Raw genomic sequence first — 26,077 nt, 5'->3', positions numbered from 1 at the left:
ATTTGGTGTAAAAATCGGTATGAATTATGGGATTTTACATTTGGTATTTTCCATTTTATGAGAAATTAGCATGGGAAGTGGGGGTTGATAAAGACAATCATGATAAGACAATTCTCATGTTTAATTAAAACACTACAAGACCAAAAGCTCTCTTTCACACATAACTATGCCGGCTTTTTAATCCTTACAGTAAATAATAACACAATCCTTTCTTTCTCTAATGTATTTTTAAATTAATGTTACAGATGATTGTCTATTATATATGTGCGAACTGAAATTGAAACCTTATTATGAGTAGCAAAAAAAGTAAAATAGAATGGGTTTTGGATCCAAAGGAGTAGAAGAAAATGATTGTGAGACAAGACAAAAACTTTTTTGACTTTAGAAGATAGTGATGTCGGAAGATATAATCTGTGTACGTCCCGAGACGAATGATTTGCTCATCGGAAGCTACAAAAGCTGTTTGTTCAAATTGGGGATATGCTCCTTCCATGACAGTAATAATTGAAGCTTTAACATCCACACAAATTCATTTGTACAACCCTTGGATCTTGGTGGAAGAGAGTGGCCAGGGGTCACTACGATTTAGAAAGAAAAACATGGCATGATAGGTTAACCAACTTTACTATTGTGTTTAAAGCCGTTAACCATTTTCCAATATTAGTATTTTATAGATCATGTTAATGTTTACAGAAATACTTCAACAAAGGAACTACAGAATGATTGTAGTTTTTGTGTGCGATCAACCGCACAAAGAATATCGTGGTGGTGACTAGTGACTACCCAAATCTGGTCTGATATTAACAATTTGACTTTAATGTTTTTACTAGGATAAGACCCGCGCCTTGCGCAGGATAAAATATTTATTTAAAAACTTATATTTTTATATTGTAACATTTGATTATTTATGCGGATTTTCCGGATCTTGTTTAATTCTCTTTTGTTCGGATTAGATCTTTCCGAGTTTGGTTCAGGTTTGGGTTCACATAATCTATTTAATTTTTTTCTAAAATTAAAGTTTTTATATACTTTAAATTTTTAAAAATCTAAAAATAAAAATAATATATAACATATAAATCAAATTTTTTTAAAACATCAATTCCTCGAAAATTATCGAGAATGTATTCCTATAGTTCATCGGAATGTTTTGATATATTTCCGACAAAGAGTTCCGACAATATTAGTAATTGGAATGTACCAAGTTATTTCCGAGAAACTGAGATTTCCGAGACCCAAACTCCGACTAAAATTTGATTGTCAGAATGTAGTAGGAGATACTCGTTACCGAGAAACTTCTGATATATATGGCTGTCGGAGATTAGACATTACTATTGTTGTAGTGTGAGTAAATTAATTCTTAAGAGTTAGTACTAATATATAGTCATGTTTACATGATAAGAAATCGTTTATTATTTGAACAGCAAAACGTTATATAATAAATGCCACATAAATGCATTAACTATGTATATTCGTATACTTGTTACTGTCTAAGTGTTATATTTTGCTAGGGAGTTTATTTTAGACTATGCTAAATATGTCAATGCCTTATAATTCTGCCACATCAGATTTTTAGATAGCTTGAACAACTGCCACATAGGATGGGGTTTCTTTTTAATTAGTACAAAATTAAGGTTATAACTATTTAAAAGATCCCCAATTAATATATAGGGGATTTATTTCTGAATCGTAATGAACGCAAATCAGCATGCACCAACAAAGATAACCAGTTTTTCTTTACACAATATATATAATATAAAGCGATACCAGTTTTTTTTTTTTTTGCAATACCAGTTTATTTTTGTTTCTTATGCTAATCCATATTTAATCCCATAAATTGCTGATGTACTAATAATATATACTAGATTCGGACCCGCCCTTAAAAGAGTGAGTATTTTTTTTGTTTTAATTTTTTTTTTAAAATTTTAACTTTTATATTTATGTTTTTAGTAATATTTGTGTTTTTTCTGTATAATGTTTCTCTTAAATGATTAATAAGAGATTTTAATAATTGTATTAAAATAGTTGAACCACACCTATATCAATAGGTCATGTTCATGTTTTAATAGAACATATATTTTAATCGAGAAGCTTTGTTCCAAATATATTTGTTATAGGCCGTTCAAATGTCGTCATCAATTTTGTATAGAAATATATAACTGATACCTTATTGCCAACATATCATTTGTAACTTATGAGCTAAATTCTGATCTACACTTCAAAAGCTTAAAATTATTTTTGTGATATTTTCAAATATTAGTTTTTGAATATGTAAAAGTATAAAATATGTTTTCCATTTTAATTTTTGTATAATATATCACTTACTAATTTCTAATCCATTGCGACGACAGATAATAATTAATTATTTTAAAATTATGTAATTTTATATAGAATATTACCAACTTTTTATTTTTGAATTTTAAAATTAAGGACTTCTTTCAAACACAAAACTAACTCCGATTTTTTATTTTAAATTAGTTTCTCCCTATTCACCCTAAGAGCTTAACTAATTCACGAAAATGCTATTATTTATTTACTTTTATTTTGAAATAAAATAATTTTACTCAAACATTATTATTGTCATCACTTATTTACAAAAAAAAAATATTTGTCTTCAAGATCACCTACAATCATTAACAACCAAAGCCAAGCTCAAAATATTTTAGAAATCAATCTATACTTCTTCGAATCTAATTTCTTACATATATAAATCATTTATCTTGCATATCCTCTTTCATACCATCAATAAAGCTCAAAAATTTATTTCAAGATTGTATTTTCATTAAAGTTACTCTTTGAGGATTTTTGACAATAACGAGTGGGTATTTGTTATTAAGAATTTATGGGTGCTTGGAGAAGTTAAGCACAAACCCTCACTGGATTTAAATATGATATTCAAAAAATCAGATATGTTTAGTGTCGAAAACTTCTCGGAAAGTCTTCTGGTCAATGCATAGGTTAGTTTTGCAATTTACAATTTTTGTAGTTTTCCGTAAAAGACTTCTTTGTAACCTAAAATTATTGAGTAAACTTTCCAAAAAAATCTACAAAAACTGAAGTTAGTTTTGCCGTTGACCAAAATTTTGAATTTTTTTCACATTTTCATAGAAGGCTTTTGGAGAAGTCTATTGAGTCTTCTTACTTTCACTTGAAGACTGACTTTATAAGACTTTGTGCGACACTTCAGACTTCATATGAGAGTAAGGAAACCTCTCCAGAAGTCTACTCACATCAGATCTCTCCAAAAGTCTTCTATGAAAAAGTCATCTTTCTTGAAAATTTAGTCAATTACAAAACTATTAATACTCACTTTTTGGAAAATTTCTTGGAAAGTCTTCTACGGAAAATAAAAAACTGAATTTTTTTGAATATCATACCTAGATCCGGTGAGAGTTCGTGATTAGATTCTCCAAGCCCCCATAACTTGTTAATGAAAAATATCCACTCGCTATTAACCAAAATCAGTAAACTTGAGTATCTTTAATGAATATATAATCTTGAAGTTCAAAATTTTGAATTAAATGATGAAATGAAAGAGGATATGCAAGATCAATGATTTATATATGTAAGAAATGAGAATGTAATAATTATAAATCAATTTATAGTAGAGTTTGGTTTTGGTTGTTAATGAGGGTCGGCGAAATTGACGACAATAACACTTTTCGTAAATAAGTGATAAAGATGAAGATGTTTGAGTAAACTCATCATATTTCGAAAATTAAAATAAATAAATAACTAATGGCCTTATAGTGAAGAATCATCAAAATATGAAAGTTGTGATTTTAGGAATGAAAATTATGATAGTTTTTAGATGAAAGTGGGAGAAAATGAGAGGTAATGAAGTTTTATTGGTGAAGTGAAAAAAAAAATACGAAAGTTCAATATCTAAGTTTTAAGAGTTTCAAATTGGTTGTTCATTATGGTTTGAGAAATTAATGAGTGTGACATTGTTGAAAATAAGAAGAAATTGTTAGGGTAACTCTCGTTTTTGACAATTTTTGAAAAATAAACAATAATGATATTTTGTATATATTTGGAAAAGTTAATGATTGTATAGAGAGAAAATGGCAATATATAGAAGAAAAAAAAATGTTATGTTTGTAGTTAACTTCAAATTTTATATTATTTTTTCAAAACTTCTTTATTTAATCATAAAACACTTTGCAATTTTTTATAGCAAAATATAAAATATTATATTAAAGAATATCATTTAAAATGATAGAGAAATATCATTGATATATTTTATTATATTTAAATAATAAAATATTTAAGTAATAGTTAACATAAATTTTGAAGAATTGTTCGTAATATATAACGTAAACACAAGATTAAAACATATAATGATTATATCTTAATAGATCAACATGATAGGGAAATATATAGGGTTTGATTGGTTTTATTGAGAGTAATATAGAGTAAAAAATAGAAAAGAGCTGAAAAAAAAATAAGAGAAAATAAAATGAAGTACATTATTTTACGCCAAGTATTAGATACATAAGTATATGTAGATATTTTTGTTACTATTAAATATATTGCAGTGCGATTTGTAACATTCGTACTGTGGTACACTAAATCAAGGGTAAAATTGTAATACTAACTAGAATCGTCCTTTCCAATCACCAGCAGAGACTTTTTTATATCGAAAACTTTATATAACACCAATGACTCATGGAAATTGGACGAAGAGTTGTTGCGTTAGCATGGATTTTCACTGATCACATATCGACAGAATTGCATCGAGGATCAAGCTTCCAAAAGTTTGTCTAATCACCATGTATGGGAGAATCCCTAGCCATCCTAGAAGTCCTGCTCCACACAGTTCCTCTCAACCTCCTTCACATATGTACCCAAACAGATTTTCAAGTGCTTGTTATAGCAATATCTTCTCGCCGGCGATTGACAGAGCTCTATGGAATTCTCACCAACATCGACGATTTATCTCTCTTCTATATCTGCATGTCTTTCGTGTTATTTTGGTTTCACTCTAGGCTCATGTAATGACTTAGCTGATGGACTTGTAAACGCTTGTCTTTCGATCTATTTAGCTCGGGCCTAACTACTCTCTAATCGTCTTAATAAAAATTTCACTGTTGCTCAAATAAAGAGAATAGTAACTATAATAAATGGGTGAGAATAAGTGAAAATTAGAGTAAAGTAAAATTTAGAATGAACGTTTACTCTTTAATGACTATACAATTGCACATCCATATATATTGTTGTTCACAGTATTTTCAAATAATAATAATAAAGGGTTGCTATTTTCCAATTATTACTTTTATTACAAATTCTCTTACTAATATTCTTTTAGAACATGAAATATGTATAGGCAGATACTATATGATTGTCATAATCACGATATCTGGATATACTAATATAAAATTGGATACAACCAAATAATTAAGCAGTACTAGTTGAAGAAATGAGTGTGATTAAATCCAGTGGATTATTATATGCAGAAACAAATATATAACACATGCAGGTGACCTAGAATGCACCACATCATTATAAATTACATGCTTTACACATACATATAAATTACCAGATTTGTAATAATTTATTGCAAAATCATAATTTGTATTTAAATATAATAAAATGCATTTGAATTATTGAGAAGGCATGCATACAAAACAAAAAGTGTTTTTAACTAGGCGTTATTTTAGTCTTAGTTTTTGAGAAAACAAACAAAACTTAAAAGTATCTTTCTAATCGAGTAGTGAAACGTTCATGGTTAGTCGATGGACATTGACCACAATTATATAAACTAGTACTATTATTGAATCTGGAAACATCTTACTTTCTTATCTTTTATTAAATGCCTCGTCTATAATCGGTACAAAGAAAATCAACAAACCCAAATTAATGTAGTAGTTATGATTATTAAATGAACAAAACTTAGGTTCACCCCCTAGGGTGAACCTTTAAATTCAACTCACCTCTAAGAACCAATCATAATGCCACATAGATTAATGGATAAAAACAATTAAATAATTTTTTAAAAACTAAAATAATTAAAAAATAATAATAATAACGTCAACTTTACGATCTAAACCCTAAATCCAAACCTAAACCCTAAATCCTAAATCTAAACCCGAACTCTATACCCTAAAACCCAAACCTAAACCCTAAACCCAAACCTATACCCTAAATCCAAACCATATACCCTAAAACCTAAACCCTAAACCCAAAACCCAAAACCCAAATTCTATACCCTAAACCCGAACCCTATACTCTAAATCCAAACCCTATACCTTAAAACCTAAACCCTAGATCCAAACACTATACCCTAAACCCAAACTCTAAACCCTAAACTATAAACCCTAGATCTTAAATCCTAAACCCAAACATTAGACCCTAAATTTAACCTTAAACCCTAAACCCAATTCTATACCCTAAATCATGAACTTAAATTGTAGATTCTAAATCCAAACCTTAAATTCTAAAAGAACAATATCAACATTAATCTAAATATTTTAGTTTTGGATTTGGGTATAGGATTTACAATTTAGATTTAGGGTCTAGGATTTGAGTTTAGGATATAGGGTTTGGATTTATGGTTTATGGTTTAAATTTAGGATTTAAGGTTTGGGTTTAGGATTTAAGGTCTAGGGTTTAGGGTTTAGAATTTAGGATCTAGAGTTTGAATTTCGGGTATATAGTTTGGGTTTAGGGTTTAGGGTTTAGGTTTTAAGGTATAGGGTTTGGATTTAGAGTATAGGGTTTGGGTTTAGGTTCGGGTTTTAGGGTATAGTATTTGGGTTTAGGGTTTAGGTTTTAACGTACAGGGTTTATATTTAGGGTATAGGATTTGGGTTTAGGGTTTAGGTTTGTGTTTAAGGGTATAGAGTTTGGGTTTAAGGTTTAGAGTTTAGGGTTTAAGGTTACGGTTTGGATTTAGGGTATAGGGTTTGGGTTTAGGGTTTAGGTTTGGGTTTTAGGGTATAGAGTTTAGGTTTAGTGTTTAGAGTTTCGGGTTTAAGGTTACGGTTTGGATTTAGGGTTTAGTTGGCGTTTTTAACGTCGTTAAAATTGGCGTTATTATTATTATTTTTAACTATTTTGATTTTTAAAAAATTATTTAATTGTTTTTATCCATTAATCTATGTGGCATTATGATTGGTTCTTAGAGGTGAGGTGAATTTGAAACCTAAGTTTTGTTCTTATTAAATAGATGTTTCTATTTCAATAATTTTCAAACCAGTTATGTTTTCACTCTGTTTTAAAATAACAAACGTCATCATCTGCATATGTATAAAATGAAACAAAAAGTAAAGCAAATAAATACTAGTAAATAATATGCGAGATAATGCGTATAGAGTAAGAAGTGTTCAGGGTCTCAATCATTTTCACAAAGCTAAAATTTGAGCCGGCTCAGGTTCCTCGGGGAAAAAAACTTAGTTTTTTTTAAAGAAAGAGACTCAATCAAATGTTTGATTTAAAAAATAGAAACAACAATTTGTTTTATTTAAAAGAACAATAAAAGAGAGGAGGTACGTTCTCAAAAAAAAAAACAAAGAGAGGGGATAATAGTAAATGCTAATTAGAAAACCTGCTGGTTAGTCTCACACACGGAGTCAGCATTTACTCCGCCATCGATTTACTGTTCGACACGTGCCACTTATACTCTTCTCATCTGCCTTTGACCGGCGAACATCAGTCAAAAGCCCCGCGCTCTTGTATTTATTAACCGATGACTAAATTAAATTTTTATTTATAAACATTTTTTCAAATTAAAACTACTTAAATGTTGCATACGTTAATACAGTTTAATACTAATAATATAAAATTTGTTTAGTGGACACATATACATTAGGCATCTTATTATATTCTCCTTACATGTACATTGCTTATCCTATAATGATAAAACTACTATTTATGTACATGCGGCAATAATATACGTACGCATTAGCATATAGTACTCTATGATATGGATTACGCATGCGTGCGTGCACATATACACATCTACATACATATATAATTATGTTTGTGTATGTGAATGTGAATATAAATATAAAGGCATCGCCAGCTTCAAGTTTGTCTCTTTATTATTAGTCTCCCTCTCTAACTTTACCTTTTCTTCTTTCTTCCCCTTGAAGAACCCTAGATCAATTTATTAATGGCTATTTTACCAGAAAACTCTTCAAACTTGGATCTTACTATCTCCGTTCCAGGCTTTTCTTCCTCTCCTCCTTCCGGTAAGCCATAAATACAACTTATACATAATCTAACATACTATGTAAATAATATGATCATAAGTAACTACTATATGAGCTCTTGTGTTCAGATTCTTCTGGTTGATGATCTATTTTTATTAATTCATAATAAAAACAAGATCTCGTGTATGCGTAACTAGTTTTACATCGCCATGTTTTTATAATTAAAAAGATAATAATTATGTCATCATCGTCTTACTTCTTTGATCCTGAGATATCGTTTGTTTGTCGTTATTATTAATGTTACACGCAAAATAAGTTTCAGATGAAGGAAGTGGCGGAGGAAGGGAGCAGCTAAAGCTAGACATGAATCGATTGCCGTGGTCTGAAGACGATGAAGAACTCTGCCACGGTGGCTCTGCTCCTCCGCGAAAGAAACTCCGTCTAACAAGAGAACAGTCTCGTCTTCTTGAAGATAGTTTCAGACAGAATCATACCCTTAATCCCGTAATTATTATTCTCTACCAATAATATCAATAATTTTCTTCAACAATAATTGTTTTATACTTATGTTTCTCTATTTTTTTTTGTGTAAAATGTAGAAACAAAAGGAAGCACTTGCAAAGCATTTGATGCTACGGCCAAGACAAATTGAAGTTTGGTTCCAAAACCGTAGAGCAAGGTACGGTTTCTTTTTCATTTATTTTTTTACCTTTTTACATCATTGGTGAATAAAAATATCTGACTATAATAATGTTAATACAATAAGCGAGTGGTCGATGATTAGTCTGAGATAGGAGTATTACATAAGCGTTAAACGTTGACGGAATATTAAATAAAGCAAACAAAAAAAAAATGAAATCTGAATCGGATTCGACCTACCCCGTTAACATACAAGTCGTACCCTTAAATAATAAAAAGTTAATGTTGTCTTTTTCATACATATATCTCATTCCTCTATCAAATATTTATTTTATAATGCTTTCCTTCGAGGTCTTTCTTAAGTTCTCGAAAAGTAGTATATGAATGACAACTTACTACACCAACATATACAAAATTTCAATTTACCTGAACTTCTCCAAGTCAAACCATTTACAAAAAAAAATTAACAGCCACTCAATCAAACACACATTGATAAAAAAAACTATATTAATGTGGAAGTAGTTATATATGTCCCATCACGTATAAGTATGTTGTTGCATGGTTATTTTCACAAGTGACGACGGCATTTCGAAGCCGCCAGTAATGATATCAGATCCATTAACACGTTTTTTTAGTGTGTGATGTAACTTGGAGTAAGTAATGTTTGAAAACATTTTGGCTCGTGTACGTCAATATATACGTGTATACATAAGAACATATACCTACCTATATATTCACGTGTCATTGTGTCAAGGTCTCAACGTTTCACACTAATCTTATTACATATTTTATTGGTAACGTATAGTTCTTCAGTTTCTGCATGAATCTCATTTGTTCAGGTGTATAACATATTAGAGTCTTGATCAATATATAAATTGTCATTCTTAAAAAGGAAAATGTTACCTATTTTAATATAAATAAATTATTAAATTTAGATATCTCAATAATTGTGAACAGATGTGAAAGGTATCTATGGTGCAATAAATAAGAAGAGTTTCAATACTGGTGGTATAACTATTATGACGGTTTCCCAAAATATAACTATAATCATAACCACAATTTTGTTACAAATACTTATTTTATAGCGTCTTTGTTCTTTCAATTTATATCATTATTTGTTAATAAATACAGTATATCAATCAATGTTTTCTTCCTTCTGTGCTGCCTCGTGTACTTATTTTCTCATCAATGCCCTTTGACTCATAACTCATTTGGCCCTTCATGCGTTTTTTATTTCTATGTTATAGTATATACTTTTAATATATATATATATATATATATATATATATATATATATATATATTTGCATCGTGGACAAGCATATTTAATCCTTGTTTTCAGTTTAATCTATGTGCATAAACAAATAATTAACTCGTACCGTACTATTTTGGCTTTGTTTTGTTTAGGAGCAAATTAAAGCAAACTGAGATGGAATGCGAGTATCTTAAAAGGTGGTTTGGTTCTTTAACCGAGCAAAACCACAGGCTCCACAGAGAAGTAGAAGAGCTTAGAGCCATGAAGGTGGCCCCATCCACGGTGACCTCCACCTCGAGCCTCACTATGTGTCCTCGCTGCGAGCGAGTAACCACTGCAGCGAGTCCCTCCATGGCGGCTTCGGCCAAGAAAGCGCTTCCGCTGAAAGAGCGTGAACATTGATTTACATATTTATTGCTTATGGTTTAGAAGTTAATTAACGAGGGTCTGCCAAGGACACAAATTATCACATGATTGCGTGTAATTATTTCTTATGGATTCTATTCTATATATGCGCGCACAACAAATCCTTGTAAATATTTTATTTTTAATCAAAAATCTAATTTCCTTAATTTTGGATTGGAAATATAATAATATATCGTTTTAGAAGTCAATATTTTCAATCCCGTACCAGAACATTCTTAACCAAAAAAAATCCTTACGATAACATCTAATTTATTAAAGGAAGTACACTTTGTACTTAACTCTGAATTTTCCTCAATATTTACCAATCTTTGCCATTGAGTTAATATTTTTATTTTAAATAAAAGTAAATTACCTTAAAACTTGACCGACAAATGCGGTTGACTCCGTTGCAATTAATCTGTTATCATAAGAATTGGTTCAATTTTTTTTTTGTCATCGATTTTACAGACTCAAACTGACTATGTAATCGTATCTGGTAGCTCCACATCCACTAATTTATAAATCAACTATTATGTGTTGTCGAACCATACAAACCAATAAATACAACCATATTGATAAATAACTGCAGAAATCAACCCAATCTATATTTAAAATCAGTAAATACAAACATACTAGATGTTTTGCCCGCACTTGCGGGCTTAATCGTTTTACACATATATATTAGTTTCTATTTTATTAATTCAAAAATTAGCATGATAACTTATTATTTATGTTTTCAAAAGAAAAAAATCAAACATCAAATTATATATATATATATGACGTAAATTTAATTAAAATATGTATGTTTATTATTGTGCTAAAATTTTAAAAGTAAACATTCACATATTAAAAATATTTTAGTAAATATGTACAAATTTAGTTGATTAATGTTTAATTATAAATTTTTTATTTGTTATTTTCTAAATTTTATAATTGAAAAATATTTTAAGATAACAACACAATATATAAGAATTATCTTATTTAAGAAAATTAATATTATTAATCAAAGTTTGTTTGTAGTTATATAATTAATTATATATAAAATTCATTAAGGGTAACAATGACTTTAACCGCTTAATTATTAAATGTTTTAAGATAACAACACAATGTAAAAATTATCTTTCTGAAAAGAAAATTAATATTATAAGTAAAAATTTGTTTTTGATTATATAAAATATGTTTTAAGATAACAACACCATCTAAAATTTATCTTTTTGAAAAGAAAATTAATATTATAAATAAAACTTCATTTTTGATTATATAGTTAATTATATACAAATTCATTAAGGGTAGTATAGATATTAACCGTTCTAACTTTTAACGTGAGAGCTCTATTGCAAAATTTACTTCGCAAATAATAGTATAGATTGATAAATAATCCGAAACTTTATTTTACCGTCCAATATATCCAATGCTAAACCGGATTAAGAACTCCAATTAAAAACTGGTATATTAATTAGTTCCTCCCGGGTCAAAATTTAGATAGGACAAACACAAATCATTTAAACTAAGATCACAATCTTATAGCCCACGTTAATTTTGTGGAGGCTTTTTTTTTTGACAACGAATTTTGTGGAGGTTAATAATTGTATTGCCATATCTTTTTCATTTGTAATCTATCTATCTATCTATATCATTAAAAAAGAAGTACAAAATATAAATGTCCCTTAATTTTACCATTTATTTACACTAGAATGCCAATGAATATTTATTGAACCTATATTTAAATTTGATTGTATTTTTCTAATTTAAATAATATATTAATCATCTAATGTCTTTCCTAATTTGAATAATAGATTTTTTAAATTGAATCTTAACCAAGATAGATTTCCCAATAGATTTTGTATTAACATATTAAATATTTTTCAATATTCATTAGAAATAAAATATAAAGTAAAAAATCACACATCATAATCAATTTATATAATATATAAGTAAAATATAAAATAAACTATTGATAAATTATTGGTATAATGTTTTCATATATATAAGTCCAGTTCATTATAAATATTGTATTTGCTTATATGATACAATGTGATATAATAGAAGATTAAGATAAAAAAATATAACTATTCAAAGTACTAAATAAAATTGTAATGTTTTAAAAATGTTATATGATCAATTATGTAATACATTTAAATTATAAAATATATATTATACCATTTAGTACAAAAAAGAATTTAAGTTAAAACAAATATCAGATGGTAACATGTCAAGCTCTAAGAATAAACAATACCAGTGTGGAACAATTTTATTTAGCAAATTTATTCTAATAGAAATTATAATCCCAAATATTTTTATATATTTTGCTAATTTATAAAATTTATTTTATTTATTTTTAAGGGGTGCTAAAATTTTGGAATTGGAAATAATTATGACCAACCCTATACTATTTTAATTAGGATAATTTAAATTTATATCAAAATCTTTTATTAAAATTTAATTTATAAATAGAAGGTGCAACTTTATTTTGTGATATACGTTTGTGTTATAACAGCATAGTTTAGTTTTCGATCTAAATTTATGAATAAAAAGTACAACTTTATGTTGTGATATACATTTTTGTGAAAAATAATTTAAAATATATACTACGACGCTTTATGGAGTAAGAGCAAACAAATATATGACTTTAAATCACGAAGTTATTTACAAAAATAGTTAAAGAAGTAAAGGAATAAGAAGACCATGCATGTTGACTATAGCATTATTTTGTTTGAAAAAGCCATAAACATTTGAAAATATGTTTAACGTTAAAAATATTTACCATTAACGATGCAAATTTTTTTTACGTATATAAAAATGAAATCAAACACCCGTGCGGTTGCGCAGATTAAGATCTAGTTCAACTTAGAAATATCAGTAAATCATGATAAATATATTAGGTTTCTTATATGGATCTGTTGGCTATTTATTTTATCTTAAAATGTTAACTTTAGAATCATGAAACTAAATAACTTTTTTGTCTCATAAAGATAATACAAATTTTATACTTATGTTAAAATTTTAACTTCCTAATTCGGCCGATTAAGGAGATGATATAGGTTGATAAAGAAAAGGGGATGATAAATAGTAAAAGACCCATTCCGACTTAGTTGGGCTAAGTTGAAATGCACTAATTCGAATACCTCAATATAGGTGCATTAATGCTCAATTTGTTTTTTACCTGGTTAATTATGATATTACAAATTATGAGAAACATTATATATAAGATATTACAACTGAGGATTCACGTCTGATTGCATCATTCTAAGTAGTCCTATGAGATCCATTCCTGACGGTACTCCTTGCGCCATGCTGAAGATCTCTTGTAAGCATTTTTTTTTTAATTTTCTGCATAATTCGCCTTCTCCGGAAATTGAAACCTAGACCTTTTCCTGTTGAAATTGCGTTGTCTGGGATTCAAACCCCACACATGGATGTAGAAGCCTTTAAACTTTGACCACTAAGCCACGATGCTTCCACAAAATTACGTTATAGTGATATGGCTCATAAATATTGGTTCGTAGATATTTGAACTATAATATGCCCTTTGAGGTTAGTTTTCGAACTGTGATATTGGCCATCTAATGGTTGCACAAATAAACAGAAGGCCGTTTATACTTCAATGTTTTGCCTATCTAAGCTAACTCACTCATCTCGCTTGCTTAAATAGAATGTGAAACTTTATTCATGGATTAAAGAGTTTGGGTAAAGCTCAAAGTCACTAGCTAAGGGGGAAAGTTTTGAAGTCTCTTCTCGAGGAAATGAACAGAAACTTAGCTCTGAAATCCAAATGCAAGTGGAATCCTCACATACATAGTATTCGATTTAATACATAAATTGTATTGCAATTTTGGGTTTTGATTAGGGTTTCGATTTGGGTTTTGATTAGGGTTTCAATTTGGAGTTCGGTGTTGCTGTTGGTTTCGAGTAGGGTTTTGATTTTGTGTTTTCATTTCGGTTTCAAGTTAGGGTTTTGAGTTTTTCAATCTTAACGCTTCTTCTGTTTCTCTTTCTGCAGATGTCAGAAACGTGAGACCCCAATTGAGAGCCGCTTCAATGCATCCTGGTAGGACTCCTGCTTCTTCTCAACCAACAATACCTTCTGGAGTGGTCGGCTCTTCAACTTCATATGCGGCTCCTCCTCCTCCTCCTCCTCCTCCAACCTATGCGACGAGAACAGAAGAGGCTCTGCTACGTGCTCCAACCCGAATTAATCAGCCACACCTCCATCTTGATAAGATCAATGGAGCATTGTGGTAAGTGATATCATTTACCATGTAGTTAATGAACTTAGTATCTAAGTGTTAGGTATACTGTTGTAGTAAATGGGTGTTGTTACATGTTCTTATCTGATGTTTTATGCATTGTCTTTGCAGGATCGGAGTTGATCTTGAAGTCCATGAGTTTATAAGAGCAACATGGCAGAGAAACTTCTGGGGCCGTGGCAAAGCTGGTTAAAGGTTCCAGTGGAGAAGAAAACAAGTTGGTGGCACTCATTCATTATAAGTGATCGTGAACTTCCATTCCCATTCTCATTTCCATTATTAATTACTCCTTAATATTTTGCTTCTAATTACTTCTCTTCATTTGTAGCAACAATACTACTGGGAAGACCAATTTCATGAAGAAATCTACTTCAAATGGAAGCTTCAGACTCAAGTGACTATCTGCGGACGCATCAGCCAGAAAAGACAAAAGAACAAGCAGCCAAGTTACATCAGTGCGACTGACTGGGAAACAATCCTTGCGAATTGGTCCACAGCTGAAGCAAAAGCCAAGAGCCAATCGCAGCTGAATCTCGTTGTGCTGCTCCTCCAGGGCTGAAGATGCACGTCCATGGTGCAGGACCACACACCTTTGCAAATATTGTGTATAACATGGTCAGCTTACCATCTCTTTTTACTTCCATTTATTCACTCCTTTAACTGCTAATTATCTAACTTTCTCTTCTTCCTTTTGTTGTAGGTTGTTGAGGAAGGTCTGGAGGGACAAGTTTCATATCCCGACCTTGTGAGGAAGACTCACTGCCGTAAAGATGGAACCTTCCTTGACGAACGAGCAGAGGCACTGGTTCTGGAGGTTGAGCAAGCGGTTGAACGGCTGCCACAAGAACTTCAAAGACCTTCTCCTAAACGAAGAATACATCAAGGTAATAATCTCTCCTGCTCATTGTCTTTGTTCCTTCTTACAGTTTTTAGCCCAATGTTTCTCCACTCTTAATATTGAATTTATAACAAGATCACTGTATTTTTATGACTGATTGTCACTTTATATTTATGACTGATTGTTCTCTGTGGTAATGATGTCTTGTGTTTATATTTTTCAGCGTGGACAGACACTGGCACCATTTATTGTCTTGGCAATCTTCAGTACAAGAACAAGCGTCCTTCCCTTCTGAGTCTGTCCCTGCTGCACTCAATTGAGATATAAACATGTAGATTCGGGGTTCTAGCCTGGAGACTCTCACACAGGAAATCAAGTCTGATGTTCATGCTTTAAAGACTGACTTCAATGAAGGCACAGCTAGAACTCAGTCAACTCTCAACATGATTCTGCAACTTCTTCAGGCTCGAACTTCTGCTGCACAAGCAAGTCAGTCTCAGCATCACTCTCCCTCTCATTCTGCAGCTCCACCTCAAGGTCAAGCTCAACCTGAAGGTCACGGTCAAGCTCCAACTCCACCTCACGATCAGCCTCAAGATCCAGGTGATGCACAACCTCAACATCGCATCACCACTAACAATTCTGCTTTAGATAGGTGGTGTAATGAACTTGGATTGTAGGTTTAGATGTGGCTGCTTATGTATTATGGTTTCAAGTTTTGAACCTTTTGAATGTTTGAATGTTTATCTTTTGAATGTTTTGTGGATCTTTTGAACTCTTAGGAAGCTAATGTAATATAAATTCCCTTTCTGTTCTAGCTTCTTTTTTAAAATGTTCAGAATCAAAACCAAAACCCAGGAAAATTGGACCAAAAGGAAACAAATGAAATAAAAATTTTGTTTCCATTTCGTTGTAATATGCGAAAAAATTATCGTAGCAAATTCGTGGTAAGTTGCCACGAAAAGGACGTAGCAACATCGTAGCAAATTTGCCACGAAATGGTCGTCTCAAAATGTAGCAAGATGCACGATTTATAACGTAGCAAAACGTAGCAAATTGCCACGTTTCTTTTCAAAGCAAAACGTAGCAAGTTGCCACGTTTCTTTTCGTTGCAACGTCATATCAATTTGCTACGATTTTGCTACGATGCGACGATCTTATAGCTACGAAAATATAAACATGGCTTTTCGTAGCAAAACCCCCATATAGCTACGAAAATTTCCCTATAGCCACGATTATTTGTCGTTGCTATTTGAGTTTTGTTTACTAGTGTATGGCAAAATTCAGTTTATCTCATACGTAAATAGATTATCAAACATTTTGTATTACTCGAACTTTCGGATCTTATATTCATAATCTCTCAGGATTTTGAAATCCATCTTTTAAAATTCTGAATTTAAAAGTAATACTTCGTACCAAAATAATATGAACGTGAAACACAAAGAGACCAATCATAGTATCAACACCTAGGTGAAATTATCAAACATGTCTATCATATTTTTAAAAGAACAAATTTAATATTTTGTTCTCTGAGTACCGCCACCTGGGTTCTCTGAGTACCGCCACCTGGGTTCTCTGAGTACCGCCACCTGGGTTTGAATCCGGTCACCTGGAACACTTTAAGTGGTAAGAAAACGTGGATTTTATAGGCGTCGTGGTGATTAGTTATTGAACCTAGAAAACCTTTGAGATCTTACCATGATCATCAAACAATATATTATTTTGTTTGATTTTTTTCTCTAGAAATTCAAATTATTTATTCTGTATATGCAGAACATTTGTTAGTGTCAGCAAATCCGATCATAAACAAGGTACATCCGAAAATATCGATCTTTTCGGATTAATAATGCTTGATATTTTATTCAGATGCTTATACTTTTAAGTATCATGTAGACGATATATAAAAAGAATTTTGAAATTTTATTTTATTTAAGTACCAAATAGTATCTACAGGCAGGTGAGCAAATAATTTAAAGGAGAACTAATTCTAAATATTTATTGCTGTTATAGGACGTTTATTATTTATGAGGTCATTTGTTCGAGGGTTGTCTATGTATTAAATAGTAGGGGTTAACTGGTTATGATTTTCTGTAAAATTTTATCGCTACCTGGGTTCGAATCCGGTCACTTGGAACACTTTAAGTGGTAAGAAAACGTGGATTTTATAGGTGTCGTGGTGATTAGTTATTGAACCTAGAAAACTTTTGAGATCTTACCATGATCATCAAACGATATATTATTTTGTTTGATTTTTTTCTCTAGAAATTCAAATTATTTATTTTGTAGATGCAGAACATTTGTTAGTGTCAGCAAATCCGATCATAAACAAGGTACATCCGAAAATATCGATCTTTTCGGATTAATAATGCTTGATATTTTATTCAGATGCTTATACTTTTAAGTATCATGTAGACGATATATAAAAAGAATTTTGAAATTTTATTTTATTTTAAGTACCAAATAGTATCTTCAGGCAGGTGAGCAAATAATTTAAAGGAGAACTAACACTACAAAAAAATAGTTATATTGTGACCAAATTATTTGTCACAATAAAACACAATTCGTCACAATAAAAATATTGCGACATATTTGTGACAATTTCATTGTGGTTATAATACGGTCCTCACAAATTTTGTTGGTAACAAAAACCGTTACAATGTTACGACCATTACATATAGTAACTATTCCGTCACAAATAGCAACCATATATAAAAGTAATAAAAATGTTACAATTACCAACTACAATTTAACGTAACAAAGTTGTCATATTTTGTGACTATCACAACGTGCTAATTCCGTCTCTGATTACCACTGAAATATAGTCTCTAACCGTCACAAACTAATACTAGTAAAGAATCATCACTAATCCGTCTTCATTTGCGACTCTTTTAGTTGCTTTAATTTTGTAATACTTTATAACTAATAATAGTCACAAATTCAAGTTAAATTTTTTATACCCCATCTATAAACTTTTGACTTAATTAGTTAACAATTTGTCATCACGATTAATTCAGAATTCACTAAACTATTGCTTTATTTTTATAGTTAATATTTGTAATAATAGTGAAAGAATACAAAAGTAACTAGTATTTGAAACTAAATTAATATAAACAATTTTAAAAGAATATTATAATATCGACAAAAAATTATAATATATGCTACTACATTCAGCTTCCGGTACTGTGCTGCGGTCGAGAGAAAACAGTTAGGGTTTCCTGAAATTTTATCTTCGGTTGACTCTTGCACAGGAATCGAAAGTTATGGCGGCTAAGGCTTACAAACTCTTGCAATGACAGAACTCCATGATGTGTTCTCGATTGGTGTCCATCTCAAAACAATGGTTCTAATATTATATGCCTTTGTCTGACCTCCAGCTGATTGCCCAGTTCTTTCAAGATCGATCTCTTCCTCTCCTTATTAAAAACCCAACCGCGAGACACACATACCACCACAACACCAGAAACGAGGGTGGTGCCCAACATCGGAAACGCACATCTCTCACTTTTTTCTATCTCTCATTCTCTCTAAGGTGGTGGCTGCGGCTATTCTCTTGGAGTATATAGATTTTATACATATATATATATATATATATATATATATATATATGTGCACACACGTGTCCTCATTATTGATTAGGGTTATAGACTTGTAGGTAATGGGCTGTAATTTGTTTTGAGTTTGGCTTAATGGATCGATCATACATAGCATCATTTATTTTCAATATGTTTCAGCTTTGAAGATATTATTTTCTATCTCTTTTCATTTTGACATATGACCGATATCTAATAAGAAAAGTATATGCTGTTCATATCATTTTAAACACACATCTAAAAAATAGTGACATCTAAAATAGATAGTAAATAACCATATTTTAAATTAGTATGAAATGAAGTAAGTTTTAAAATATTGAAGTATATAAAAATATATACATATCAAGTAAAAAGTATCAAAACTATATTTTTTTAATCACTGACTTTATAAAAATATAGTTAAATCAATTTAGAAATGTTTATGTAAAAAGAACATAAAAAACATTTGTAAATTGATTTAATAATATGACGGATTTGTTATATTGTTCTGTTACATTTTATTACTATTTCTTTTGTCATCATATTGTTACATAGTGAGACTATATGTATTCCATCACAGGTTCGTAACTGATTTGCGACGACGTGTATTGTCATAATATTGTCACAATTGTTACGACTGTTAGTTTTGTCTCAATTTTGTCACTGGCTGTGACAAAAGTAGATACGATTTAAAATCGTAACAATATTGCGACGAAAAAACTACTCATTTATGACAGAAAACTTAAGTCACAATTACGTATTTAAAAAGTAACAAATTTGTGACAAATAATTTGTGTATCAAAATTTCGTCACAATAAGATCATTTTCTTGTAGTGTAATTCTAGAGATTCATTATGTATAATTTTGAAACAGATTGTTAATATTTATTGTTGTTATAGGACGTTTATTATTTATGAGGTCATTTGTTCGAGTGTTGTCTATGTATTAAATAGTAGGGGTTAACTGGTTATGATTTTCTATAAAATTTTATCGCTATCTGGGTTCGAATCCGGTCACTTGGAACGCTTTAAGTGGTAAGAAAACGTAGATTTTATAGGTGTCGTGGTGATTAGTTATTGAACCTAGAAAACATTTGAGATCTTACCATGATCATCTAACAATATATTATTTTGTTTGATTTTTTTCTCTAGAAATTCAAATTATTTATTTTGTAGATGCAAAACATTTGTTAGTGTCAGCAAATCCGATCATAAACAAGGTACATCCGAAAATATCGATCTTTTCGGATTAATAATGCTTGATATTTTATTCAGATGCTTATACTTTTAAGTATCATGTAGACGATATATAAAAAGAATTTTTAAATTTTATTTTATTTAAGTTCCAAATAGTATCTACAGGCAGGTGAGCAAATAATTTAAAGGAGAACTAATTCTAGAGATTCATTATGTATAATTTTGAAACAGATTGTTAATATTTATTGCTGTTATAGGGCGTTTATTATTTATGAGGTCATTTGTTCGAGGGTTGTCTATGTATTAAATAGTAGGGGTTAACTGGTTATGATTTTCCGTAAAATTTTATCGCTACCTGGGTTCGTATCCGGTCACTTGGAACACTTTAAGTGGTAAGAAAACGTGGATTTTATAGATGTCGTGGTGATTAGTTATTGAACCTAGAAAACCTTTGAGATCTTACCATGATCATCAAACAATATATTATTTTGTTTGATTTTTTTCTCTAGAAATTCAAATTATTTATTTTGTAGATGCAGAACATTTGTTAGTGTCAGCAAATCCGATCATAAACAAGGTACATCCGAAAATATCGATCTTTTCGGATTAATAATGCTTGATATTTTATTCAGATGCTTATACTTTTAAGTATCATGTAGACGATATATAAAAAGAATTTTGAAATTTTATTTTATTTAAGTACCAAATAGTATCTACAGGCAGGTGAGCAAATAATTTAAAGGGAAACTAATTCTAGAGATTCATTATGTATAATTTTGAAACAGATTGTTAATATTTATTGCTGTTATAGGACGTTTATTATTTATGAGGTCATTTGTTCAAGGGTTGTCTATGTATTAAATAGTAGGGGTTAACTGGTTATGATTTTCTGTAAAATATTATCGCTACCTGGGTTCGAATCCGGTCACTTGGAACACTTTAAGTGGTAAGAAAACGTGGATTTTATAGGTGTCGTGGTGATTAGTTATTGAACCTAGAAAACCTTTGCAATCTTACCATGATCATCAAACAATATATTATTTTGTTTGAATTTTTTCTCTAGAAATTCAAATTATTTATTTTGTAGATGCAGAACATTTGTTAGTGTCAGCAAATCCGATCATAAACAAGGTACATCCGAAAATATCGATCTTTTCGGATTAATAATGCTTGATATTTTATTCAGATGCTTATACTTTTAAGTATCATGTAGACGATATATAAAAAGAATTTTGAAATTTTATTTTATTTAAGTACCAAATAGTATCTACAGGCAGGTGAGCAAATAATTTAAAAGAGAACTAATTCTAGAGATTCATTATGTATAATTTTGAAACAGATTGTTAATATTTATTGCTGTTATAGGACGTTTATTATTTATGAGGTCATTTGTTCGAAGGTTGTCTATGTATTAAATAGTAGGGGTTAACTGGTTATGATTTTCCGTAAAATTTTACTGTTTATGAAAAAAATTTGTAGAGCTTAATTTCGTGAATGTAAATAGGGGTTAATTTGTTTTGTTTAAAATTATTATTTTCGTGAATGTAATTTTTTTTTGTTAATTTGTACTTTGTAGGTATAAAAATATGTTGGGAGATCATTTATAGCTATGTAGGATCGTCGTGTTTAGGGTGTCTGATGGCTAGGGTATTATGTTCCTTCGTTTTGACTAATTTACATATAACAACTGTTTTGAATATTTTTATTTTTAGTTTATATCTTCCATTTAGAATTATGTTGATTTGAAATGTAATATGTGGTCATATGTGCATTAAATGTAATATGTGGTCATATAACAACTGTTTTGAACAAGGTTCTAAAAATCAGTCTAGGCAGTGTTTAAACGGCAACTCGGTCCTATCCGAAATGATTTCTTAAAATCCGATTTATACTGATTTATATGATTCAAATTTGATTTTAAACTGTTCTAAATCGGTTAAAATCGATATAAAATTATTGTTAACTTAAGTAATAATATTATTACAAATCTACAAATTTGTCTACTTTCTTATGTTTTGTATATCTAATTTTGATACTTCATCACGATAATTTTATAATTAAACTTAAAAACTAAAATATGTCATATAAATGTATAAAACATATAAAATAAATCAATAATTTATTAATGCTTAGACTCCAAATAATACGCCTAATCGTTACTCTTTTATAAATCGCCTAGTTACCGCCTAGCAATTTTTAGAACATTGGTTTTGAATATTTTTATTTTTAGTTTATATCTATCTTCCATTTAGAATTATGTTGATTTGAAATGTAATATGTGGTCATATGTGCATTAAGTTTGTCGTCGTTGAGTTCTTTTATGAATGAGCGATTTTTTAACTTAACGATCATTGTCTTGAAGTTTTTCTTTCCTTTTTGCTAAATTGTCTTGAGGTTCCATTGTGAGATTAAATTTATGTGTCAGAGTATTAATTAATAGAATTGTTTTATCAGAAAGAATTTCAGTTTAGTTCTGACAATAAAAACTGAAGGTTCTTGTTCAAATCATGAACACAAATTATCTAACATATTTGTAGTAAAAAAATATGAGATTTTAGTTTTCGATATATATTTTTTGTATTCTTATATATTTTTCATCTCGTAGCCCCGTAACTATAATTCCATGAAGTGATTAAAAACTTACCTCGTAAATATTTCGTCTAGTTATTGTCTCTATATTCTCTTTTGCATAACATCAGAATTCTTTAGAGATTTTATTAATATTTATTTTTATCTCCAAAATTTAGATTTTCTACTATCTGTAAATCGTTATTTATGTGGTTGCTCTTCTTTTTTATGTATGTGGTTGCTCTTCTATTTTGGTCAAAGTCCTTTAACTTGGTTTGTTGTAAGAAAATTGAGACACAGTTTTGTTGAGATTGGCTACATTTCTTAATCGATATAATTATTTTAATGGAACTGTTTTAAAAATAATTTTCAAAAGGCTTGAAATCCTTATAAAAGTTTACAACATCAATACATGTAGGAACAAAAATACCTCCTCAAAAGCCTTTTACATATGTCAAAAGATCTAAAAATGAAATGGACATGATGCTTTGTCCAAAAAAAAAAAAGAACTGGACATGATGTTTCTAGGACTTGACGGAGAAGTCACTATCAGTTCGTTGCTCACCTTTCTGATTCCATATCTGCTTTTGATTTTTAGTTTCAAGCTTGTTTACAATTGTGTTAAAAAAAACTTGTTTACAATAAGAATACAAAAGCCCAGCCAGCCAGTGGTTCACTAACTTTATCACTAAATGTTTTTCATGTTGATAACATCAAAATCACTTTCCCCTCAGCAACTTGTTCTTGTTTAGATCTAACTTATGAACATAAGTTACTTCTTGTTTAGATCACACATATGAAGTATGTCTTCCATCAAACTTACTTTCCATAACCCAGGAAAGTTCGATAATTTATAGAAAAAAGATTACATTATAGAGATGCAGATTCTATATTAATTATGGTCTCCAATATCCTTCGTTTCTAATTTTCACCTAATATCATCATTAACGGGGTATGCAACTCCTGTCTCTTAGTATTAATAGCAATTAAAAAAAGTTAGGTTAAATAGGAAGAAACGTTGCTTAATTAAGAGTTACATAGGGACGGTCTTTTGAGACACGTGTTTTTGAGACACGTGTTGGCTAAAGAGCGTTCATCTCTTTCTCTTTCCCTCTCGTCGACCATTCTCCAAAATCTCTCAGACAATACTCGATGGCGACGATTCCTCCCCAATTCTTCAGGGCAAGTCAAATATACTTCTTCTGTGTGTTAGATTATGGACGGAGGAGGTGGCGACGGTGGTGGTGCCGCGTACAACCACACACGGTGGAGGATGTTTTTAGGGATTTTAAGGTTCGTAGGAATGGCATGATTAAGGCTCTAACCACTGGTAATATTTGGTCACTCGCTCTTCGTTTTGTTTTTTCTTCTTCTTTCATTGTCGTTAAAAATCTCAACTTTTTGATTTGCCTTTTATTCGGCAGATGTTCAGGAGTTTTACCGACTTTGCAATCCAGGTGAGTGCCCTTCAGAGATTTGTTTGTGGGATTGATGAAAGTCACTATTTTTATAGTGTGTGTGTTTGAATTGTCTTTGTTGGCTCTGTTTTGCTGAGTGTTGAATGATGCATTAGGGGTTTTGATAGTTTCTCTGAATTATGAGCGATAAAGGAGTAAAGTTTTGTTTTTTGTTTGTGGGATTGATTTCCTTGAAAGTCTTTGCTTTTTTTTTTGTTTGAGTTTTCTTTCTTGTGCTCTGTTTCTCTGAGCTCTCCTTGAAGGCGGAGTAAAGTTTAGATTTTTGAATATTGATTTTCAAAATAATGTCCTTCTGTCTGAAATCTCTTTTGGTAGTCACAAGTTCGTGATGATGAGCAGAAGTTGTGTCAGATACAAAGAAAGCTATTGAGTTGGATCCTGCATTAGCCAAAGCTTACTTAAGAAAAGGGTACGTCTTTGATGTTTCATCTTGATGTATTGATTGAGGTTGGTGAAGGAGAAGATTGAGTTTGATGTGAATCAGATGAATTGGCCACTAAAGGTTGTGGCTTTGTTTCCTCAGCTACTTGGATACAGCATGGAGAAGAGGATTGCGCCTAGGGGTACCGTAATCAAAGCTCTCATTGCCAAAGGGTTGCTTGGAAGTGAACCCCTTCGATTCCATGTGTCTTGGCATATACCAGTGAAGCAGCTTGTGACTGAGTTATTACTTATTAGCGAGATCTTGAGGAAAGATAGTAATAAAATAGATTAGAAAAGCTCTCATCACCAAAGGGTTGTTTGGTTTATCGGTTTCATCAGAAAGAACATTGGTTATGTTCTTTCATGATTCAGAAACATCATGATGCTTTTTTTTGTGAATCATATTTCATTCATGCAATTAAAACTGGTACATTCATGCAATTAAAATGTTTAAGAGTTTTGTTTTTAAAAATCCTTAATTAAGAGCCTTACAATGGAGCATAAAAATGTTTGGATTTTTTTAATATTGTCTCTTAACTTATTTTTACTACTTAAAAATATTATAAAAAAAATAAGAACCCTTAAATGGGTTTTTGGGATAATCATACAAAAATGAAAAAAAACGAAACATTGATTGATGATTTTCGAAACCTTCTAAATAACCAAAAAAAAAAAACACTCAATCTAATTAACTATATGATGATGGTGAACATAATCGGTGAAGGCAGTTTAAATTGGAAAAGGAAGGCGAGGGAAGATGAGGAGGTCAAACTTTTAATCATTGAGGAGGTTGTCAACCAATTAGCTCCCTTCTTTTTAGTATAAAATCGGTGCCTCCGGAAAACGAAGGAGAAGCGTGACATCGGGCTGCCAAGAACCCGGCCGGTTGAAATTTGAAGATGGTAGTCACCATTGTTGCAGGTTATGCTAGTAAAGAAGAAATATACATGATTTGGGGGAAGCAATGAGATTTGGAGAGGACATCATCCCTTTTTATAAGATCAAAATTTATCGTTTACGTGAATTGAAAATTGAATTGGGCATAGTGGGAGAGAGGTGGACTGGGGAACTTAATGGTGAATCTTAATCACATGGTTTTAAAGTTAAACAGAAGCGAAGCCCTTTCTCAAAAAGAAAAAAGAATTTAAACAGAAGCGTTACACTTCCACAAACGGCTCCGAAACGGTGGTGAGAATCAGGGGAGATGAGATGGCGTCAGTGATGGATATTAAGCCAGAAAAAAAAAAGACAATAATGGGTGTTAGTGGGCTAAATAATACTTATGATATGTGCGGCAACATATATTACGA

At 30.5% G+C, this 26,077-nt stretch overlaps 1 protein-coding gene and 1 long non-coding RNA gene across 7 annotated transcripts; both read left to right on the top strand.

Annotated features, from left to right (window-relative positions):
• The first annotated feature begins 6,207 nt into the window (after positions 1 to 6,207).
• LOC103854076 (homeobox-leucine zipper protein ATHB-17-like) lies at positions 6,208 to 10,615 on the top strand. Of its 2 annotated transcripts, none has more exons than XM_009130994.3 (4): positions 6,208 to 8,189; positions 8,467 to 8,654; positions 8,750 to 8,829; positions 10,196 to 10,615. In XM_009130994.3, exons 1-4 carry the CDS (start codon positions 8,111 to 8,113, stop codon positions 10,443 to 10,445), a joined length of 597 nt encoding a protein of 198 aa, XP_009129242.1. In that variant the 5' UTR covers positions 6,208 to 8,110; the 3' UTR covers positions 10,446 to 10,615. The 2 variants fall into 2 exon arrangements, with proteins under 2 accessions (XP_009129242.1, XP_018511678.1); XM_018656162.2 differs by having other exon boundaries at positions 6,294 to 8,189; positions 8,473 to 8,654.
• Positions 10,616 to 11,611: 996 nt separating this feature from the next.
• On the top strand, positions 11,612 to 25,459 carry LOC103854077. Of its 5 annotated transcripts, none has more exons than XR_004454834.1 (7): positions 11,612 to 14,357; positions 14,449 to 14,686; positions 14,807 to 15,310; positions 15,396 to 15,579; positions 15,757 to 24,196; positions 24,291 to 24,753; positions 24,868 to 25,459. It is a non-coding gene; the product is annotated as an uncharacterized LOC103854077 (long non-coding RNA). The 5 variants fall into 5 exon arrangements; XR_001957237.2 differs by having other exon boundaries at positions 11,612 to 14,686; positions 14,807 to 14,936; positions 15,024 to 15,310; XR_004454835.1 differs by having other exon boundaries at positions 11,612 to 14,686; positions 14,807 to 14,942; positions 15,024 to 15,310.
• The last annotated feature ends 618 nt before the right edge of the window (positions 25,460 to 26,077 follow it).

Source organism: Brassica rapa, chromosome A02, assembly GCF_000309985.2.
Source record: "Brassica rapa cultivar Chiifu-401-42 chromosome A02, CAAS_Brap_v3.01, whole genome shotgun sequence".
Taxonomy (NCBI): Eukaryota; Viridiplantae; Streptophyta; class Magnoliopsida; order Brassicales; family Brassicaceae; genus Brassica; species Brassica rapa.
The sequence above is the reverse complement of the archived record's forward strand: the minus strand, read 5'-3'. Positions and strand labels throughout refer to the sequence as shown.